The 23055-nt window shown below is 49.0% G+C and overlaps 2 protein-coding genes across 2 annotated transcripts in view; one reads left to right on the top strand and one right to left on the bottom strand.

The window, feature by feature from the left end:
• Positions 1 to 6399: 6399 nt before the first annotated feature.
• Positions 6400 to 10259, bottom strand: LOC133276428 (GRIP and coiled-coil domain-containing protein 1-like). The gene is made up of 2 exons (XM_061467187.1): positions 9165 to 10259; positions 6400 to 7951 (listed from the first exon to the last, which is right to left on the bottom strand). The coding sequence occupies exons 1-2, from the start codon at positions 10212 to 10214 to the stop codon at positions 6653 to 6655; spliced, it is 2349 nt and encodes a 782-aa protein (XP_061323171.1). The 5' UTR covers positions 10215 to 10259; the 3' UTR covers positions 6400 to 6652.
• A 1606-nt stretch (positions 10260 to 11865) lies between these two features.
• Positions 11866 to 23055, top strand: part of ARF5 (ADP ribosylation factor 5) — a 27906-nt gene continuing 16716 nt past the window's right edge. The window contains exon 1 of the mRNA XM_061467186.1: positions 11866 to 11889. The gene's annotated coding sequence lies outside the window, so the exon portion shown is untranslated. The remainder of the gene's footprint in view (positions 11890 to 23055) is intronic.

Genomic DNA, 23055 nt, shown 5'->3' with positions numbered 1-23055 from the left:
ATTATCACACTCCTTGGCATCCCAAAGTCCTGGGAGAGTAGAAAGGATGAACCAAACCTTAAAACACCAATTAGCAAAATTAATGATTGAAACTAAAATGACATGGATAAAACGTCTCCCTTTGGCGCTGTTAAATATTAGAACTATGCCAAATTTGACAACTGGAATCTCACCTTTTGAGATGCTATATGGGATGCCCTACACTCAAGGGCTACCAGTAAGTCACCCCAAATTGGAAGATATGACTATCCAATGCTATATCACTACTTTGAATGAAAACATGCAAGAACTCAGAGCCAAAGGAATGCTAGCTCAAAGCACTCCTTTGGAATTTTCAATACATAAAATCCGACCAGGGGACGGGGTATTGATAAAAAGTTGGAAGGAGGATAGTCTAACCCCTCGTTGGGAGGGACCATTTCTTGTTCTTCTAACTACCGAAACGGCGATAAGGACTGCTGAAAAAGGGTGGACACACGCGTCACAAGTAAAAGGACCCATAAAGGAATGGAGGGTTGTGACTGAACCTGGGGACACCAAGCTGACCCTCAAGAGGACTTAAACAGGTAACTGGGGGAATCCGTATTGACTCCTACAGATATTATATGGGAAAAACAGGTGTAACTGAAAACATTTCCATAAATAATAGAATAAAGGCCAATACCAGTCCACTTCCTATCTGTAAACGTTGCAACCTATATATATATATATATATATATATATATATATTAGGACAAGGTGTCCCAGTTATTACTTGGAGAGGAGACCAGGAACAATTTCCGAGGAACCAATTACAGTTCTTTTGCATTCGGTGTGAAACTATAACCTCATTAGAACAGTTGTTGTGGGTCAAATATTATCGCTATAATAGCCGACGGGGAATATACCTCTGATCTACCAGAGAGGGCAAGACCAGAGGGAATCGGTGCTGCAGCTGGAGAGGTCTGCCAAGGGCTGCAACCCCCGGGGCTGCGACGGCTGAGCACTATGATCCTGACCGGACCTCTTTTGGTGTTGGTTCTGATAGGAACCATAGGGGGAAATGCCGTGGCTTCTAAGGACATTCACAACAACTGTAGTGAATGTATTACCACAACTAGACGAGGGAGAGTAACCTCTCAAACACTGATCTATCACACCGTGTATGAATGTAAAGGAACAATAACCGGCTACTGCATACATAACCAAACCCAATATGGACTTTGTAAAGATGTTTTGATCCAGAGGAACTCCCTTATGGCAAATGGAAATCCTGGCTGCACCCCAATACTGGGAGGCCACCTTTGTGGATGCGGATGGGACTGTGTATGTTGGGCCACCACAAACTGGGGTTATGAATACCATTCAAAATGGAAAATTAAAGAATTTGGAATTAAGATATGGGCTGTTGGAAAAGATCCAGGAGCTATAGTCTAAGTTAAAATTATGGAAAGTGTTAAGGAATCAATACAATATCATTTATTATTCAATTCATTCTATCATGAAATGGAAACAGGAGTCCAATATGAAATTCCCACAGTTACTAAAAATCTCTTGTAAATCTCGCTGAGAATATAGCTAAAACATTGAATGTAACCAACTGCTATGTTTATGGGGGATTACTAATTATTCTATGTATAATCCCATGTTTCACCAGACTGATACATACGGTTGTACAAAACATGCAATTCACTGCCATGCCGTTGGAACCAGAGAGAGTGAACAAGGGGGAAACCCACTCGTTAATGATATTAAAAACTAAAGTGACTCCAATGTTATCCGCGGCTCGCAACGTAGTCATTAAACTGGAGGCCAAGACACGAATCAATAACTTACACAAAAACAAAGGGGGGAGTTGTGAGTTACATCAGAGCGATTCATGTCAGCAACTCAGGGGTCCTAGTGATCATTGCACTTCGTGTGGAGATGGAATCCCTTGTGATCATTGTGCTATGTGCAAAGGGTACGATAAGTGTCCCTGTCAATACCACAGTGAGGAGGAAGGAGAAACAAGGGAATAATTCCCCTGGGTCAACCGCAATATTGTGCAAAGAAATGTTTTGTTCATTGTTTAAATTGCATGAATGTTCTTAGAAAGGGGGGGGGGGTAACTTCGAGATATGTCCTGCTACAGAACGTCGTGAAATCTGTGCGCTGAAAAATAGATACATAAGGAGTGGAATTTATGGGGGCTAAGATGGCAGTCAGACTTGTGATAGACATAACATTTCTTCACCCGGACACAAGACCCCAACAACAGGTGGAGAAGCCCGGGAAAAAAAGACAACGGGATTGGCTGAAGAAGCCCGGGAAGAAAAGACAACGGGATTGGCTGAAGAAGCCCTGGAAAAGAAGACAACGGGATTGGCTGAAACCCAAGAAGCCCGGGAAAAGAAGACAACAGGATTGGATGATGTCCTGGGTTCAGCAGTAGCAGTCATGTTTTTTTTTCCTTTGTGGTAGCTGGTGCAGTGCTGTGTTTTGACTTCCAGCCTGAGAACAGTGTTGGTGAAGCCGATGTTTTCAGTTGTTGCTAAGTGATGTTTACCCTGACCAAGGGCTTTGTGAGGCTCATGCTCTGCCAGGGAGGAGGGGAAGCCGGGAGGAAGCAGAGACGGGGCGCCTGACCCGGGCTAGCCAGGGAGGTATTCCATACCACAGCACGTCATGGCCGGGGTGGGGGGTGACTGGGAGTTACCCGGAAGGACACGGGCTTCCGGGTGGAACTCGTTTTCTTGGCCGGTGGTATCGTATTCTCTTCCCTTGTTATTTTCCCTTTTCATTGTTGTAGTTGATAGTAGCGGTGGTGATTTGTGTACATTGGTTGCTGGACTGTTCTTGTCTCAACCCGTGGGAGTTGCACTTTTTCGATCCTCCTCCCCGTTCCTCCGGGAGTGGGGAAGGGGAGAACCCCGGTGGGGGGGGGGACACGGACCTCGACTGTTGTCAGCTCGGCACCACTCACTGGGAGTGAGTGAACAAGTTACCTGACTGGGTTTAAACCAGGACAGATGAGCAATCCCCAGAAAGGAAGACAACAGGATTGGCTGAAGAAGCCCCGGAAAAGAAGACAACGGGATCGGCTGAAACCCAAGAAGCCCGGAAAAAGAAGACAACGGGATTGCCTGAAACCCAAGAAGCCCGGGAAAAGAAGACAACGGGATTGCCTGAAACCCAAGAAGCCCGGGAAACCAAAAAGTATAAGAGACTATCCCCAGAAGCTCCCCGTGTGTGTCTCGGGCGGAGCAGAGACCCCCTGGCGCACCCAGCGCTCCTTGCTTATTGTCTCTCGATATTAATTATAATAAAAATCAATTAAAACTGATTGGCTAGGTTTTTATAACAGAAGGGACCTTAAAGCTCCTCCAGCTCCAGCCCCCTGCCACGGGCAGGGAGACCTTCCACTAGAGCAGGTTGCTCCAAGCCTCTGTGTCCAACCTGGCCTTGAACACTGCCAGGGATGGGGCAGCCACAGCTTCTCTGGGCACCCTGTGCCAGTGCCTCAGCATTCTCACAGGGAAGAACTTCTGCCTTAGATCCAATCTAATCTTCCCCTGTTTAAGTTTGAACCCGTTACCCCTTGTCCTGTCACTACAGTCCCTAATGAAGAGTCCCTCCCCAGCATCCTTTTAGGCCCCCTTCAGACACCGGAAGGCTGCTCTGAGGTCTCCAGGCAGCCTTCTCTTCTCTTCTCTTCTCCAGGCTGAACAGCCCCGACTTCCGCAGCCTGTCTTCATACGGGAGGTGCTCCAGTCCCCTGATCATCCTCGTGGCCTCCTCTGGACTTGTTCCAACCGGCAAAGCCCTGCCCAAGCGACTTGGATCCCTTTGCCTGCAGCCATGGGCACTTTCTGCAGCCCCCCTCGATGCTGGCCCCAATCCCCGGTGTGAGCAAACCCCCTTTGGCCGGGAATGGTGTCCGCAGCACCAGGCAGCGGCTTTCCCAGCTTCCTGCACAGGGTTCCCCGCAGGATTTACCTGGTGATCCGACAGAGCCGACGGCTGCTCCTCCTCGTTGGCCATGGGCAGGCAGCTGAGCACCAAGAGCCCCTCTGTGCCACCGGACGCAGCGTGGGGAGAGGCGGCAGTGCCCCCAGCGCAGCTCCGCTGTCCCCAGCGCAGCTCTGCCGCCGCTGCCGCCTGGGCTGGCTCCGCTCCCCACCTGCAGAGCTCCGGCTCCGCCGTAGGAACCTGCCCAGCCGGAGCTGCCGCGGGAAGCCCCGAGCGCAGGGCGGGCTCAGCCCCTGCTGGGCTCAGGGAGCCGGCACCGAGCGTGGCTCTTGGGCACCCCCTGAGCCTCCTGCTGCGAACCAGCGTGTACAGGGACCGGCACCCCCGCTGCTGCTGTGGGGGAAACTGAGGCACAAGAAACCTTGGAGAGGGGCTTTGGACAAGGGCCTGTAGGGACAGGACAAGGGGAATGGCTTTAACCTGCCAGAGGGGAGACTGAGATGAGCTCTTAGGCAGAAGCTCTTCCCTGTGAGGGCGCTGTGGCGCCGGGAAGCTGTGGCTGCCCCATCCCTGGCAGTGTTCAAGGCCAGGTTGGACACAGGGGCTTGGAGCAACCTGCTCTAGGGGAGCAGGCTCCAGGGACCAGACAGGACAAAGACTGCTGGAACAGCCCTGAGAGGGGAGAGGACTCATTCTGCCCAGCAGGCCCAGCCTCCCACGCAGCACCAGGAGCTGCTAAACCACGCTGGTCGTCAATTCAGCTCCAGGACTCCGGAGAGGCCTGGGGATTGTTAATGCAAGACTCAGTGCTGGTGTTCCCAAAGGCATTCCCAGTACTCTGGGCCGGGGAATTGTGCTTTAGGAGCCAACCCTTTAATTATAAACCAAAGCAGGTGCATGGGAACACAACTCCAGCGAGGTTTTGCCTACAAGGATGGTAAAGCTCTGGAAGCACAGCTGGAATAGGTGCTTCCCAGGGGAGCACCCAACATCTCGGGAAGCAAAATATCCTCCCTAGGATGAAGAGACCATTTAAATCCCAGCACAAACACTTCCTGATGGGCACTGCTCCAGGCAGTGCAGCCAACACAGCTCCTCTGCCCTGCCTGAGATGCTCCTGGCCATTGTGGATAGCTTCGTGCCAACGGGCAGCACCGGACACGCAACAGCTGCTGGGCTGGTTCTGCTGCTCCTGACCTTGCTTACCCTCATGCACAAAGCACTGGCACCCTGCCCCGCACCTCAGAGCGGCTCACTGCAGCACAACCACTGTGCTCAGAGAAACCTGCCCTGCTGCCTGCACAGAACCTCTCCCACCTGCAGAGCCCATCTGAGCTCCAGTGCTGTCCCCTGACACATGGACCTGTCCTGGTGTGTCATGTATCAGAGCCAGGTCCCATTCCAGGGAAGCAAGTCCTGGCAGTGCTGAGGGATGCTGTACCTCTGAGGTACCCCTGTCCCTAGGGTCTGAGCAACTGGTGGCTCCCCTCTAGTGGCTGCAGCACCCAGGGGACCTGTTGTGGAGACCCCCAGGGATCCAGCCTGTTCCTCCAGCCCCCAGCATGCTCATAGTTGCACGCTGCAGCTCCCCCCGACCCTCTCACACAAGCCATGAACATTCAATGACACCTCTTCAAAGCTGCAAGCACAGCTCCAAAACACAGGAATACAAAAGCCAGAGGTGTTTCCAGAGGTTTCTGCTTCCTTCCTGCCACACTCACCCATTTGTAAGGAAGCGAGGCAAGAACTTCAGGGTCCACGCAGCAACAGGGCACACCTTCCTCCTCGTGGGGTTTACTGCAAGCTCAGGGCACACACTGTTATCTTCTGCCCCTCGCTGCTTCTATCCCAGCAGGAGCAATGCCTTGCTTCTAAAACCAACATCGCAGAGCATCACAACTTCACTGAAACTCCCAGATACTCAGGAAATGACCACTGAATGCTCAGTGGGTTTAGTTCAGCCTTGCCTCTGCCTCCTGTAATCCCCTGGGTCCCATGGGGAGCCAGGCCAGAAGGTTCAGATACCTGCTCCGCAGTAACTGCTACAGAGCACCTTCTGGTTGGACACTAGTGGGGAAGTCACCACTTGCACCACTGCAGTTACAAAGGTTCAAACTTACATATTTCAGGTATTTTCTCTTTCCTGAGCACACTGATGACTGCAAAGGATCCAGAAATGGTCTCCAGTGCTATGAAGAGCTGCTACAGATTCGCTGGTATAAATCTGGCTCTAGGTCAAAAATAAAACCTTATGAGAAACTGCTCAAGTGTCTGCATTTGGATGATGCTGGTATCAAGACTCATCTTCCTGTGGGCTTCCAGCTCTTTGTCTTATGTTATTTTAGCACTAAGTGCTTCCCCCTCCCTTAAATCCTTTGAGTCACAAGCCTGTCTGGTGTTGAAGCTCTAATGGAGCTCCTCACCCTCCGCCTGCAGGGTGATTCTTTTTAGACTGTGGTTGAAAAAGCATCAGTAGCTTCAATTTTATTTATTATTTCATCAAGGTCCAACTCAGAGCAAATCCTCACACCAGAGAGCGCTGTGATCCCACGACTCAAATACAAACCGGGGCTACAAGCACTGGCTGAAGCACAGTTCTTTGCTGAGAGCTCCCTGCTCCATCGCATGGTGGGAAGGAGGTTACACCCTGAGTGAAGTGGTCTCACTTAACCATCAAGGACATGTCCCCGTGCAAAAGCAGTCTGGAACAAAAGCTGCAGCCTCATCTCTTGCCAGCCAGCCACCAGCTGCTGGAAGCTGACTGCTTTGTGATGGTCTGTTTTTCCTCCGGGCTGAAATGCAGAATGCTGAGGATGGCTGTGAGAGTCTGCTGCCGCCCCAGCGCGTCCGGCAGCGTCAGGAACCGGTACACAATGTTCTTGAGGTACTCCAGGTTGGCTCCTTCTCTGCTCTTATCCCTCAAGTTCTTCTCCATCTCACTTTGAAGTGCAGACACCTCTTCCCGGTGCTTTTCCTCCTCAACCAAGATCCTCTTCTGGAGGTGGTGAACTTGCATTTCCAGCTTGTGCTTCTGCTTCCTCAGGGCAACAATGTCCACTTCTTTGCGAGCCAGCTGCTCTGCGTACAAGATGAAGGTGGGCTCACTGGCGCTGGAGAGGTGAAGAGCCTGGGGGAGAATCTCTGAGGAATCACTGCCTGGGGAGTCATTGCAAGCACCATCTGACACAAAGTAGGTTTTGGACCCTTGACGCCCATAAGGCAGTGGGACAACTCTCAGCTGCTCCAGCTCCTGGTCCTTTTCTGCCAGCACTGCCAGGGCTCGGTCCCGCTGTTTGTGCATCTCCTCCTCCAGCTTCAGTGCCCGCTCCCTGTAGTCCAGCTGGCACCTCTCTAACTCCTGCCTATGGATCTGCTGCAGCTGGGACAACTCTTGCTTCTTGGCTTCCATGTCCTGCTGGTGCTGCTTCTCCATTTCATCAGAGGCCAGCTGAAGCACAACGTATTTCTCTTTCAGGTCAGCCAGCTGCTCCTGAGCCTCCTCCAGGTCCTTAGACAAGTTGATGTCTTTGGTTGACTTGTTCTTGAGAACCACCTGTGCCCTCATCTTGTACCTCTCAAACTCTTCCTTGAGCTGCTTCAGCTCCTGCTGGTAGTACACAGCAGTGGCCTTCTCGCCATCCCCAGCCTCAGTGCCCTTTGGAGGCTCCAGCTCACACAGCTTCTCGATGTCCAGAGGGGTTTCACTCTTCTTAGCTGCTGCCTGCAAGAGCTTTTTCAGCTTTTCCATTTTATCCTTCAGAACATTAACATCCAGGTTGGCTTCTTCCACGTGAGCATCCCCAGGGGCTCGGCTGGAGGCAGCGATGGCCAGGGTTTTGTTCTCCAGGTCCAGCTGTACAATGCGGTCCTTCAGTTTCTGGATGATCAGCTGGTCCTTCTGCTTGGCTTTCTCATAGCTGCCAAGGAGTTCCGACACCTCCGAGACCTGGCCTTCCAGGTCAGCCACTCGCCTCTCCTCCATCTGGGCGTGCTGGCGGAGCTGCTCCTCTGCCTGTGCAGCCTGAGAGCAGAGGCATACACACAGCACAGTTAGTTTTGCTCAATGCTCAAAGGTCTCTGCTTTACACCGGGGTTAATTCTGCTCTGCTGACCTCCAAACCAGCGTGGGGCTGCGCTTTCCCCTAGAATTCCATACAACCCAACAGCTGGACGTTTATTTGCGGGTATAATGAAGTCAAAGCACCTTTGCTTTTGTTCCCTGCTCTGCAGAGCTCCTGTCTTACATTTCCCACATTGCTGTAGGTGTGGGGGGGGGATGGGAAGCAGCAAGCTCACCTCACAGTGGCTAAAGGGATTGTTTTAAATGTGTGTGTGCTCTGAAGCTCTCACACATCTCACTGCAATTCAGTTACATCCTGTGCTTTGTTGCACCGGTATTCATGTTATTCAGGCGTTTCTGAGCTACAGCAAACGCACACAGTTCACACTTTGCTCAGATATCGAGCGCTCCGATAATGGCAGCATTTGGCAAACACCATCGCGAGCCAAACCACAAGCAGAGGTCAGGTCCCCTTCACCCAAACTGCATGAAACCAGCCTGATGCTTCAGATTAGGAAGAAGAAAACTTGGCCCAGAGTGCAAGGAGACGAGGAAGATCCTGTTCCAGAGTGTTTCCAGATGCAAATTCAGTTACTGGCCCCAAAGCTCCAGTGCCAACCCCCGAGCCCATCACCCCACAACCCACTGAGTTACACAGGTTCCTCTTTTCCACCACATCCCTCTTTCCATTCTAGCCCTTAGGCTCTAGCCTGTGTGGATGGATGCAGGGGGAGTGTTCTCCTGCATTTACCTTCCTTCTTTCACTACAACCCCCTAAGTTTCTCTAAAGGGGGTCAGTTTTTATGAGCCCCCCTGATTGTACCTTGCACTGCACTGAGACCACACTCACTGCCACACTGGGGCAGAGGGAAGGTCTCTCCTACCAAGCCACTCTCACACCGGATTGTAACTGGTACAGAACCACACGACACCCTGGAGGACAGACACCATGTAACCGCCTCAAAGGGTGCTCCCAAGTCCAACGCTCACCACCCCCTGGTTAATGCCTTATGTGCTGTAACACAAAAAGTTTTGATTTTCCTCCAGGATTATCACCTAATTCAAACCTCTTGGGCTCTGAGGGACTGGGTGGGGGCATCTCAACTCCTCAAGCCCCAAACCGGCCCCAATCACACTGAGAGTGAGCAGCTCCAGGACCCATACAAGGAACTACCTTTTTCATCTCCCGCAGCAGCTGCACTTGGAAGTGGTTCTTGAGGCTAGCCATCTCCTCCTGCAGACCCTGTATCCGCGGGTCTGGCTTCTTGTTCTCCTCCTGAGCATCCTGCAGCTCCCTCTTCAGGTCCTCCACCTCCTGGCTCAGCTGCTTGATCTGCAGCTCGTAGCCCTCTGCTCGCTCAGCCACGCAGGCTCTCCGAGCCAGCATCTCCCTGGTCTCCTCCAGCTTCAGCTCAGCATCCTGGCGTGAAGCCCTCTCACTCTGCAGCAGCTTCTGCAGCTCCTGCAGCATAATAGCGTGGTCACTCTGCTCCTGGGCCCTGTCGTGCTGCTGGGTGATCAGACGAGCTTTGGTCTCAGCCAGCTGCTCCTGGACACACTTCAGCTCTGCCTCCAGCTTCTCAGTCTCATCCTCTGCTTTCTTAGCAGCATCATCCAGGTCCTGCTTCATCTTCCTCTTTTCTGCTTGGTAGGATGCTTCCATGCGGGACTTCTCCTGTGTGACTGTTGCCAGAGCACTGGTCAGGGTGGCCAGTTGGGTCTTCAGTAGCAGAACTCTTTTATCAGCCTCACTGGCAGCAGATGGTACGTCCCCACCGCTCGTGCTCATGCCGCTCTCTGAACCACTCGTCTCCTCTGATTTAACAGAGGAAGAAGCAGCAGCCACGAGCTTATCATCCTCAGGCCCTGCTTCACCCTTGGTACTGGCCAGGCTGGCAGCAGTGTCTGCACTGGCAGCTGTCCCCACGCTATCTTCACTGTGAACAGAGCTCTTGTCATCAGCACAGTCGGCAAAGGAAGAGCTGGAGCTGACCACAGATATAGGCTGAGCACCACTCAAGCCAGCATCTGCCTTGTGAGATACAGACAACATTTTCAAGCTGGCTTCCAAGGCCTCCTTCTCCTTGAACAGACTCTTGTAGGCTCTGACAACATCCTTCAGCCGAACCTGGTACTGAAGCAGCTGCTTCTTCTGTGATTCAATAGTCTCTAGAAGATCTTTCTTACTTGGGCCACCTCCAAAGTTCATGCCAAACCTCACCATGATTCATCCAAGCTGGAAGGAGTAGAACAACACAAAGCCTGAACAAGCAGCAAAGACACATCTTTCTTCCCTGTGAGGGTGCTGAGGCACTGGCACAGGGTGCCCAGAGAAGCTGTGGCTGCTCCATCCCTGGCAGTGTTCAAGGCCAGGTTGGACACAGGGCCTTTGAGCAACCTGCTCTAGTGGAAGGTGCCCCTGCCTGTGGCAGGGGATTGGAGCTGGAGAAGCTTTAAGGTCCCTTCTACCCAAACTGCTCTGGGATTCCATGATCAGCAGGAGCATGTGGTGAAGCAGGACCAGCACCCTGAACACCCAAGAACCCCCCACAGGGGGGTAACAACACTGGAATACCTCCGTCACCATGCACCAAACCCTGCCAAGCACCCACGTTCTGAGGGGAAATGTGCTGCTGCTACACCTCAGGTGCTTCAAGCTCCCCAGGAAGACCCAACACGTTAATACCCCCCTCATACAGCAGCATCTGCCAGGGCAGCCACCCCCCCACAGGTCGGTCAGGGGGAGTTACCTCTATAAACAGCTCTTATTGTATTCTGCAAGAGTAACAGTTCCTTGCCCTGTCCCTGGGCAGCACCACCGCCTGTCTGGAAGTAATTCAACCACTATCAGCGCTCAGGGGGTACATCCAGTCCCCACAACAAAAGGCCATGGGGGACAGGGGGTGCCCACTGCAGAGAACCTGCCACGGAGGGGTGGCTGGGTGTGTGTGTGTGTGTGTGTGTGTGCGTCAGCACTGGAGAAGTCACAGAAGCCCAGATTGGTTTGGGTTGGAAGGGATCTTAAAGCTCCTCCAGCTCCAACCCCTGCCACGGGCAGGGACACCTCCTTCCACTAGAGCAGGTTGCTCCAAGCCCCTGTGTCCAACCTGGCCTTGAACACTGCCAGGGATGGGGCAGCCACAGCTTCTGTGGGCACCCTGTGCCGGAGCCTCACGGGAGGGGGTTAGGGGCTGGTGGGACAGGCTGTCGGGGGAAGGGGGGGGTCAAGCTGCGGGGCAGGACTGCGGTAGCCACCGAGGTGAAGGGGCTGCGGTGCAACAGGAGAGGGGCCGCAGGGCTGGAGCAGAGAGGCCGCGGAGGGCACGAAACACGGTAGGGCCGTAGCGGAGAGGGCGGGGAGGGGGGACTAGAAGGCCCATGGCGGTTGGAGGGCCCATGGCGGTTGGAGGGCCCGTGGGGCCGGAGGGAAGGCCCATGGGCAGTGCGGAGGCCCGTGGGGGAGGCCGGGGTGACGGGGCTGTCTCCACGGCAACCCGCCGGTCCCCTCGGTGCTTACCTCCAGCCCGCACCCTCCGCGCATGCACTGAACGCCGCCACACGGCTTCCGCCGAACGCCGCTGCACGCACCCCGCATGCGCCTCCGCGCAGCACCGGCTGAGCAGCGAGCCGCGTTTGGAGGGTGGCCAAAAGACCGGGGCTTGACAGCGGGGCGGGGCGATGAGGGAACAATGGGGAGGGGGGGGGCGTGGCCTGTCCGTGAGGGGCGTGGCCTGGCAGCGCAGGGAGCCGCGGTGGTGCCGCTGCGGAGGGCGGGGCCTGATGCGCGGGGGGCGGGGCCTCCGCAGAGCGGAGGCAGCGGGAGGCAGCGCGGCCGTCCCGTCCCGTCCCGTTCGGTCCCGTTCAGCCCCCCCCGTCCCCCCGTCCCTCCCGCCGCCGCCATGGGCCTCACGTTGGTGGCCAGGACAAAATCCGGCCCCTCTGGAGGCACTACTTCCAGAATACACAGGTACGTGGATGGCGTGGACAGGAATAAGCTCCCTCGGTTGCAGCAGGGCTGGTCCAGGATCCCTGGGACCTTATCCTGCCTGGATGAGGGGTGAGCAGGGAATGCATCCCAGTCCCCGGTGTGGTGACCCCACTGGGAGCACTGGGGTGGCACATGGGTGTGTGGCCCATTGCCCCGTCAGAGGGGAGTGAGGCAGAGGGGTCCGATTGAGGGGCCAGCATCTTCCCCAGGTGGAGGGGGGCGTGTTTGGGGGGCAGCAGGGCTGCCCTTTCCCTCGGTCAAGAGGTGCTTTCCCCCTTCTCCCCCTTCCCCAACTCCCTCCAGTCGTACTAGAAGTAAGACAAAAATACGGGAGGATAAAAATCCACAAGAGAAAATAGAAGAAAGAGAAACTTTATTTCCCCTCCGAGAGGTTCCGATGGGAGGAAATGTACGAGGGATTGGATTTGTAGCCGTACTGCTGCAGAAGATATATGGACTCAGTCAGAGATCAATATGATCAGACAAAAAGCCATTTATTACAAAGCCTTAACCCCTTAAATACTATTTCTTACGTGCACTTAGAGTGATTTGGCATATTATGACTGGATACATGTCTTGAAGACCCTTTGCAACTAGCATATAATTGGTTAAGCACAGGTGTGGGAACTTGACCTCAAAAGCTTGCCAGCAGTCCACAGTTCTCATTAACTCGGTGAAATCCAGCTTCTTCTTATCTTGCTTGTTTAGGCTTCCTCAGGCCTCTCATGGCCTTGCTGTATCTTTCAGGATTTTCAGAGTTTATGTACCAATTATCCATTCTCCTGTGAGAACACTGTCTCCACACCGTACCCCTGAACACCGGCGACGTAAGATCCTTTAAAAAGGAAAGGGGCTGGTTATTAGACGACCCTTTGGGGGTTTCTGAACAATTAGATCGATTCTTAGGTCCTAATATTTATACCTGGGAAGAGATGCAGTCAATATTGGGGATATTATTTACTGCGGAAGAAAGATCTATGATTAGACAAGCCGGAATGCCAAACTGGGAGAGAGGACATCAGCAGGGTCCTCCCGGAGAGCAAAAATGGCCTAATCAGAATCCCCGTTGGAATAATCAAAATATTCAGGACAGACAAAACATGACGGACTTGAGAGAAATTATTAAACAAGGAATTAGGGAGGCAGTTCCGAGAGGACAGAATATTTATAAAGCTTTTAGTGAACATCAGGAGAAAGATGAGTGTCCTACTGATTGGGTAGAGAGATTGAGGAAAACGTTGCAAATGTATTCCGGAGTTGATCCGGCTTCCCCAGTAGGAGAAGCACTTTTAAAAACCCAATTTGTAGCACGATCTTGGGGGGATATCAGAAGAAAGTTAGAGAAATTAGATGACTGTCAAGATCGGGGATTGCAGGAATTGCTGAGGGAAGCCCAGAAAGTCTATGTACGGAGGGATGAGGAAAACCAGAAAACAGAAAGCAAAGGCAAGAATATTTGTAGCGGCAGTGCGGGAAACTCAGGAACGAGAACAGCCAAGATCAATACCCAAGGTTTCAGGACCTGGGTATCGAGAAAGGAAACAGACAGAACAGAAGGAAAAGGCTAGGACCCTCTCTGAAGAGGTACCAGAATGTTATTATTGTGGAAAGAAGGGACACCTTAAGAGAAATTGTAGAAAGCGGATGCGGGATGAGAAGATGTTTAAAGATGAGGAATAGGGGTGTCAGGGGCTATATATTCTGGGGACAAGAACATCATCAGAGCCCTTGATAAATTTAAAGATAGGTCCCCAGGGAGAAGAAATAATATTTCTAGTTGATACTGGCGCCGAAAGATCTACGGTTTGGCATATTCCTATGGGATGTCAGATAAGTAAAGATACCACCTTAGCAGTAGGTGCAAAAGGGGAACCCTTTGGGGTCCCTGTTATCAAAAACGTAGAAATAGAATCTGAAAAGAAAATCTGCATATAGGAGATCTTCTGCTAGTGGAGGAGGCGGAGAGTAACCTATAAGGACGAGATTTAATTATAAAGCTAGGAATAAATTTAGAGGTGGAAAAGGGAGCGATTACTGTAAACTTATATCAATTAACAGAAAAGGATGAAGAACTGATTAATTTTAAAGTCTGGTATAATAAGGGAGAAATAGGAAAATTAGACATTGAACCGTTGGAAGTGGAAATAACAAACCCAAAGGAGCCCATTAGGGTCGGACAATACCCGATCTCCTTGGCAGGAAGGAAAGGATTGAAACCAATAACTAAAGAATTAGTACAGAAAGGAACCTTAGAACCCTGTATGTCACCGCATAACACACCGATTTTACCGGTCAGGAAATCAGACGGGGGCTATCGGCTAGTTCAAGATTGAAGGGTAGTTAATCAGAGAACTGTTACCCGGTTTCCAGTGGTGGCAAATCCATACACCTTATTGAATCAGGTATCGCCAGAACATAGCCGGTACAGTGCAGTTGATCTGAAAGACGCCTTCTGGGCCTGTCCTTTAGCGGAAAAAAGCAGGGATTATTTTGCTTTTGAGTGGGAGGATCCGGAGACAGGTAGAAAGCAGCAATTGAGATGGACAGTATTACCCCAGGGTTTTACTGAATCACCAAACTTGTTCATGGACAGGCTCTGGAAAAATTGTTAACGTCCTTCGAAACTGAGGGCAATGTAAAGCTCCTACAATATGTGGATGATTTGTTGATAGCTGGAACATCGGAAGAGGAAGTCCGGGAAAACACCATAGGTCTGTTGAACTTTCTCGGAGAAAAGGGACTGTTTCAGAATCTAAATTGCAATTTACAGAACTGGAAGTGAAATACTTGGGACACTGGATTAGTAGAACTGGAAAGAGGATGTCGATAAGAAAATCAGATAGACCTTTCACCTGATGTAACCGCAAGGCAAACACAGATGTGCTTGGCTAATTGCTTGGAAGCATATAAATATTGTGTCATCTTTTCAATAAACCATCCAGCTTGCACTCTACCTCTGGGTCCATGCCTCCATCCTCACAACTTGAGAATATTATTCCTAGATATGGGATGATCGAAGTAACAGATTCAGATCAAGGATCACATTTTACCTCTAAAATCCTTAAAAATTTTATATCAGCCTTGGGAATCCAATGGGATTATCACACTCCTTGGCATTCCAAAGTCCTGGGAGAGTAGAAAGGATGAACCAAACCTTAAAACACCAATTAGCAAAATTAATGATTGAAACTAAAATGACATGGATAAAAAGTCTCCCTTTGGCGCTGTTAAATATTAGAACTATGCCAAATTCGACAACTGGAATCTCACCTTTTGAGATGCTATATGGGATGCCCTACACTCAAGGGCTACCAGTAAGTCACCCCAAATTGGAAGATATGACTATCCAATGCTATATCACTACTTTGAATGAAAACATGCAAGAACTCAGAGCCAAAGGAATGCTAGCTCAAAGCACTCCTTTGGAATTTTCAATACATAAAATCCGACCAGGGGACGGGGTATTGATAAAAAGTTGGAAGGAGGATAGTCTAACCCCTTGTTGGGAGGGACCATTTCTTGTTCTTCTAACTACCGAAACGGCGATAAGGACTGCTGAAAAAGGGTGGACACACGCGTCACAAGTAAAAGGACCCATAAAGGAATGGAGGGTTGTGACTGAACCTGGGGACACCAAGCTGACCCTCAAGAGGACTTAAACAGGTAACTGGGGGAATCCGTATTGACTCCTACAGATATTATATGGGAAAAACAGGTGTAACTGAAAACATTTCCATAAATAATAGAATAAAGGCCAATACCAGTCCACTTCCTATCTGTAAACGTTGCAACCTATATATATATATATATATATTAGGACAAGGTGTCCCAGTTATTACTTGGAGAGGAGACCAGGAACAATTTCTGAGGAACCAATTACAGTTCTTTTGCATTCGGTGTGAAACTATAACCTCATTAGAACAGTTGTTGTGGGTCAAATATTATCTCTATAATAGCCGACGGGGAATATACCTCTGATCTACCAGAGAGGGCAAGACCAGAGGGAATCGGTGCTGCAGCTGGAGAGGTCTGCCAAGGGCTGCAACCCCCGGGGCTGCGACGGCTGAGCACTATGATCCTGACCGGACCTCTTTTGGTGTTGGTTCTGATAGGAACCATAGGGGGAAATGCCGTGGCTTCTAAGGACATTCACAACAACTGTAGTGAATGTATTACCACAACTAGACGAGGGAGAGTAACCTCTCAAACACTGATCTATCACACCGTGTATGAATGTAAAGGAACAATAACCGGCTACTGCATACATAACCAAACCCAATATGGACTTTGTAAAGATGTTTTGATCCAGAGGAACTCCCTTATGGCAAATGGAAATCCTGGTTGCACCCCAATACTGGGAGGCCACCTTTGTGGATGCGGATGGGACTGTGTATGTTGGGCCACCACAAACTGGGGTTATGAATACCATTCAAAATGGAAAATTAAAGAATTTGGAATTAAGATATGGGCTGTTGGAAAAGATCCAGGAGCTATAGTCCAAGTTAAAATTATGGAAAGTGTTAAGGAATCAATACAATATCATTTATTATTCAATTCATTCTATCATGAAATGAAAACAGGAGTCCTGATACAGAGGGTTGACCAATGTACAGGGGGGTAGTACAGGGGGGTTGTACGGGGGATTGTGCAAGGGGGTTAGAGGGATTTGTTTAAACAAAAGGACTATCTGTTGTAAATGCCTGCTAAGCAGAACAGAGACCTCCGGTCCTATTAATAAGCAGACGCCTGAATCTACTGATAAAGGGGAAAAGCAGAGGATTTACGGCTGGGACACTGATCAAACTCTACTGATAAAGGGGAAAAGCAGAGGATTTACGGCTGGGACACTGATCAAACTCTAAGGCCACACGTAAAGACTAAAAAAGGTGAAAAGTGCAAGAAGAGGAAGACTCATTTACTTCATCTTGAAGACCCCTACCCAGAGGAGGAAGACTCATTTACTTCATCTTGAGACCCCTGCCCATGACCAGAGGGGGCACTGCGCAGGCGCAGAGGACCTTCTGGCTCATTATAATACGAAGCGGGGATAGGACATGAATATGTATAGGTGTATTGTGTAACCTTATGAATATATATAACTTTAGAGAATAAATGTAGAGGGAAACAACACTGAGGTACGCATATCTTTGAGGAATTATCCCTATGCGTCTCAGCGCTGAATAAAAGCATACCTACTTTACAACTTTTAACGAGTTGTGGAGTTTATCCGCCCATCAATTTGTCGAGCCAGCCAGATCTCTGTTCAGCCGCAGGATCGGCTGAGGGGCGGACATCCTAGGCGCCCCAGGCCGCTTGCCTGGAGGAGCTCCGCTCCTCGCCCGCTCACTGCGAGGACAGACAACAACCTGTGCCGGCTGCAGAGAAACGGTATGCTTGAAAATTTGTTTTAATAATTCTGGGGGTCTATAAGTCGTACGCTTGATCCGGGGCTGCTGGTAAGGCGCGCAGAGACGTCTGGCGCACAGTGTAGTTCCCCTTGGTAGGTAGGGCTTGCAAGCAGGGAACTCACCGACAGATAGAGTGGGTCCGGTGAGTTCAGGAACTTGCCAGCTGGGGGCGGACGTAAACCAGGCAAGTTCCGCGTTTTCGCTGCATCTCAGATTTTGGGAGCCAGGACGAACCCGCTAATGAGCAGGAGAAGGGTAAGCGAAATCGCTGTGTGAATGTGTGGGATCCCGTGAGTACTCCTGTGTGACTGAGACTTAGCATAGCTACGAAGTGAGTGCGGAGTCCTAATCCGCGGTTCCGTGTTCTCCGCGAGGAGAGCGGCCGGAGACGGACGAAGTGTTTATGTTTTCTGTCGTTTGTTTTGTATGTCTTGTTTGTAACTAAAGACAGTTTAAGAATTAGAGGAGGGAACAACTATCCCTCCCACGGTGGCTAGCCTTAACATCGGACACCAAGAAAAAGATTTTAAGCGTGCCTTGTGAGAGTATCTGTATGTGACAGCATTGTTCTTTTTTTTGTTTTTTTTTTTTGTTGTCTTTTTGTCGTTTAGATCGTTCAAAAGGGAAAAATAATCAGAAAATTTCTGGCTGGCCATTTCTTAGGGCCAAGAGAAAAGAATAAGTGAATTAATCTGTGGACAGAGGCACAGAGTCCCAGGGATTTCTTGGGAAGTGAGGAAAACGGAGAATTTCTGAAAAGTATCAAAGAAATTTGAGGAAAAAGTAAAATGGGAATAAACCAAAGTAAAGAAATATTTAAAAAGAGCCCCTTAGGATGTATATTGGTACACTGGAAAGAAATTACAGGACCCGGGGGCTCAGAAAATAAGAGAACCCTGATTAAGTACTGTAACCAGTGGTGGCCTCTCTATAAATTAGAAGACGGGGCTAAGTGGCCACTTAATGGGACACTGGATTATAATACCGTGTTACAATTAATGTTATTTTTAAGAAGGGAAGTGGGATGAAGTATCATATGCAGATATGTTCTTCACTCTCCGAAACCACCCGGAATGGCAGAGAGCCTGTGGAATAATACCACCTCAGGATCCCTTGGTATTAGCCCTTGAAAGGGATAATAAAGAAAACAGAATTAAGCCTAAGCGATGCTGCTCATCATGTGATATAGGTCAAAGATGTACTAAACAGGATAAAATTTACTATGATGCAAATCAGGAACTAATAGATGTGTTTAAGCCTCCACCAAAGAGACAGGTGGACACGGATTCGGGAGACATCATTACTCCCCTGGGGAGTCCAGTCTCCTCACGAACCCGACAGAATCAGCAAAAACATGTCCTGCAAGCACCTCTGCAGGAAGCAGTAGGACCTGAAGGAGTTCCAATGCTGATTAAAGTACCTTTCTCCACCCTGGATTTGGAAGTATGGAAAAAGGTAGCAAAGGATTATCGTAATGATCCTGTAAGTACTACAAAACATTTGCAGTTTATTATAAAACAACATAATCCAGATTGGAGCGATATGCAGTTACTATTAGAAGCAATGACAGAAACAGAAAAACAATTGATATTAAAAGCAGCAGGAGATCTAGCTGAGGACTATTATAGAGTGAAACAAGAAGATGTAAGGGAATTTTTTCCACTTCAGGATCCAAAGTGGGATCCAAAACGTTCAGTAGATTTCGAAAAACTACGAGCTTACCAAGAATGGATTGTAAAACGGGTTGAGAAAGCAATACCAAAAACCATAAACTGGTCAACACTACATGCAGTGAAACAGGGCCCTTCGGAATCACCATCGGAACTCTTAGATCGATTAAGGGATGCTATGCGCCATAATATGCCATTAGACCCGCGATCAGAAGTAGGAATACAGCAGTTAGTATCATTATTTTTAGGACAATCTACTGGGGATATTAGGAGGAAACTTCAAAAGTGACGACCAACGGAAGGAAGGAATTTATAAATTTTGCTGGATGAAGCATGGCGAGTATTCAGTAACCGAGAGGAAGGTTATAAGCAAGGAGTGCGGAGATTGGTGGCTGTAGTGGAGGAAGGGGGAAGAAGAAAACAAAGACAACAACCCCAACTAGGAAAAGATCAGTGTGCATTGTGTAAAAAGTTTGGACATTGGAAGAATGAATGTCCAGAAAACAAGAAGAACTGCCGTCCAAACAGAGCCACTAAAGGAAGGACGGTCGCACATGTGAAGGAAGAATGATGAGGACCAGAGGAATCTTCCCTAGCAGATCCACTGGTTATGATGAAGCTAGGGGACGAGGAAAAGGAAGTGGAATTTTTGATTGATACAGGTGCAACATACTCTGTTTTAAATAAAGCCTTAATGCCCTTAGGGGATGACTATATTATGGTAAAAGGGGCAACTGGCCAAAGTGAGAAGGCATACTTTTGTAAACCATTGAAATATCAATTGGGAAAGCAATGGGGCATTCATAAATTCTTATATATGCCTAATTCCCCAAAAGCTCTCCTAGGAAGAGACTTACTGGAACATTTGGGAGCAATTATTACTTTCAAAGGAGGCAAGATCATGTTAGAAGTAAATGATCAACAATATATAGAGATGTTTAGTTTTAATTGCCAATCATGCGGTGGAAGAAGTCAGGGAAGATATATTGGATCAGGTATTCCCAGGGGTATGGGCTACAAACATACCTGGGAGGGCCAAAACTGCACCCCCGATACAGATTAAGCTCAAGGAAGGAAAACAGCCAGTCAGGATTAAACAGTACCCTCTGAAAAGGAAAGATAGAGAAGGAATTTGCTCAATAATTGAGAATTTCCTACAATTGGGACTATTAAAGGAGTGCCAGTCTGATTTCAATACCCCTATTTTACCTGTTCAGAAACCTGATGGGTCATACTGAGTGGTACAGGACTTACGAGCTGTCAACAAAATAACTGAGGACCTTTACCCTGTAGTGGCAAATCCATACACTTTACTAACATGCTTAACACCAGAGCTAACTTGGTTTACCGTTCTAGATTTAAAGGATGCCTTCTTTTGCCTCCCTCTCCACGAAGCCAGCCAGAAAATTTTTGCATTTGAATGGGAAAGCCCTAAGAGTAGGCGCAAAACCCAGCTCACATGGACAGTGTTGCCTCAAGGATTTAAGAGCAGCCCCACTCTGTTTGGAGAGCAACTTTCAAAAGACTTAGAGTCCTGGGAGGCTCCGCCAGGTGAAGGGAAGCTACTGCAGTACGTAATGACATCCTAATCGCTACCCAGACAGAAGAAGCCTGTGTGGCTTGGACAGTAAGCCTTTTAAATTTCTTGGGACTCCAGGGATATAGAGTGTCTAAGAAAAAGGCTCAGGTAGTGAAGCAGACAGTGATTTACCTGGGCTATGAGGTTAGTGCTGGACAACGGACCTTGGGGCAAGATCGTAAGGAAGCAATATGTCAGACCCCAAAACCCCAGACAATAAAAGAACTGCGAACCTTCCTGGGTATGACGGGGTGGTGCAGGTTGTGGATTTACAACTATGGGCTCCTGGTAAAGCCCCTATATACACTCATTGCTGATGGAAATAGAAACCTCCAATGGACAAAGGAGGCTACGCAGGCCTTTGACCAGCTGAAGAATGCTCTCATGTCAGCCCCAGCTCTAGGACTTCCAGACGTGGGTAAACCATTCTTTTTATTTTCGCATGAGAGACAAGGGATTGCCCTGGGAATACGAGCACAAGACTTGGGTCCCTACCGACGAGCAGTTGCCTATTTTTCTAGGCAGTTAGATGTAGCGGCCAGAGGATGGCCTGGGTGCCTCAGAGCCGTCGCAGCAGTCGTGCTGAATATTCAAGAAGCACGCAAATTTACTTTGGGTCAGAAAATGACAGTGCTAGTGTCCCATACAGTATCTGCAGTGTTGGAAATGAAAGGCGGGCATTGGCTTTCCCCTCAGAGGTTTTTGAAATACCAAGCCGTCATCGTGGAACAAGATGATATAGAGATAGTGGTAACTAACATTGTCAACCCAGCTTCTTTCCTTAGTGGAAAGGAAGGAGAACCTGTACACCATGACTGCCTGGAAACCATTGAAGCCACATACTCCAGTCGCCCAGACCTGAAAGATACCCCTTTGGACAATGCAGAAAACTGGTTTACTGATGGGAGCAGCTATATTGCCGGTGGAAAGCGACATGCTGGATATGCAGTCACCACCTGCAGAGAAGTAATAGAATCTGGATCTTTGCCACTAAATACCTCCGCGCAAAAGGCAGAACTGACTGCACTGACCAGAGCTCTGGAACTAGCAAAAGGGAAAAGGTTGAACATCTATACAGACTCAAGATATGCATTCGGAGTTGTGCATGCACATGGAGCTATTTGGAAAGAAAGAGGACTGTTGAATTCACAGGGAAAAAATATTAAACATGCACCAGAAATATTGAGACTGTTGGAAGCGGTCCAGTTACCTGAGAGAGTGGCAATTATGCACATTAAGGCACACCAGAAGGTGAGCTCGGAATTAGAGGAAGGAAATGAGCTGGCGGACAGAGAGGCAAAGGAAGTGGCAAAGGGTGAGATAACAATTGAAGGAGCTTTAATTCCTGATGGAAAAATTTCTCTGGGAAGTAAGCCAAATTATAATAAGGAAGATCAGAAATTGATTATAGATCAAGATGGAATATTTAATGAAGATGGGTGGGCTAGTACACCACAGGGGAGGATAATTGTTCCCTCATCGTTGTTATGGGCCCTTATAAAAAATGAGCGTCAGAAAACACATTGGGGAGTGGATGCCTTGCATAAATATCTAATAAACAAAATCATAGCTAGAAATTTGTACGCTACCATCCAACAAGTCACTCAACAATGTGATCTTTGCCTTCAAACCAACCCCAAAATTACTCCCAAACTTAAATTAGGCCAAATTGGCAGAGGTAATGGACCAGGCCAACAATGGCAGATTGACTTTACGGAGCTGGCAAAAAAAGGGGGGTATAGACATTTGTTGGTACTAACAGACACCTTTTCAGGTTGGCCAGAAGCCTTTCCAACTAGAAGCACACAATCCCGGGAGGTAACAAAAGTATTGTTACAGGAAATAATACCACGATATGGAGTTCCAGCCACTATATCTTCAGACAGAGGGCCACATTTTGTTTCGAAAGTGGTACAACAAATTAACAAACATTTAGGTATTGATTGGCAACTTCATACTCCCTACCACCCCCAATCAAGTGGTCAGGTGGAGAAAATGAACCATCTAATTAAACAACAAATTGTGAAATTGGGTCAGGAGGCCAGTCTACCTTGGCCCCAGACACTTCCATTAGCTCTATTGAGAATTTGAACTAAACCAAGAGCTCGAGAAGGGCTGAGTCCTTTCGAAATTCTGTATGGGAGACCATATGGGGTCCAACAGGGAACGTCTCTCCAAGTGGGAGAAGAGACTATGAATAACTATATAATAGAATTAGGAAAACAACTCAAGAAAGTTGAAAAACATGTGGCTGGAACTCGAAACAGAGGACTGGACAGTCCAGTACATAATATACAACCTGGAGATTATGTGTATATAAAATCTTTCAGACCCACAGGGGAAGAAGATCTTGAACCGAAGTGGAAAGGGCCGTTCCAAGTACTACTCACAACTTTCACAGCTATCAAAATTAGAGAACG

This window comes from Pezoporus flaviventris, unplaced genomic scaffold (assembly GCF_033815535.1).
Source record: "Pezoporus flaviventris isolate CSIRO_AGI_PZ_B2104156 unplaced genomic scaffold, CSIRO_AGI_Pfla_v1 ptg000045l, whole genome shotgun sequence".
NCBI classification, from domain to species: Eukaryota; Metazoa; Chordata; class Aves; order Psittaciformes; family Psittacidae; genus Pezoporus; species Pezoporus flaviventris.
This window is presented reverse-complemented; position numbering and strand designations above follow the sequence as displayed.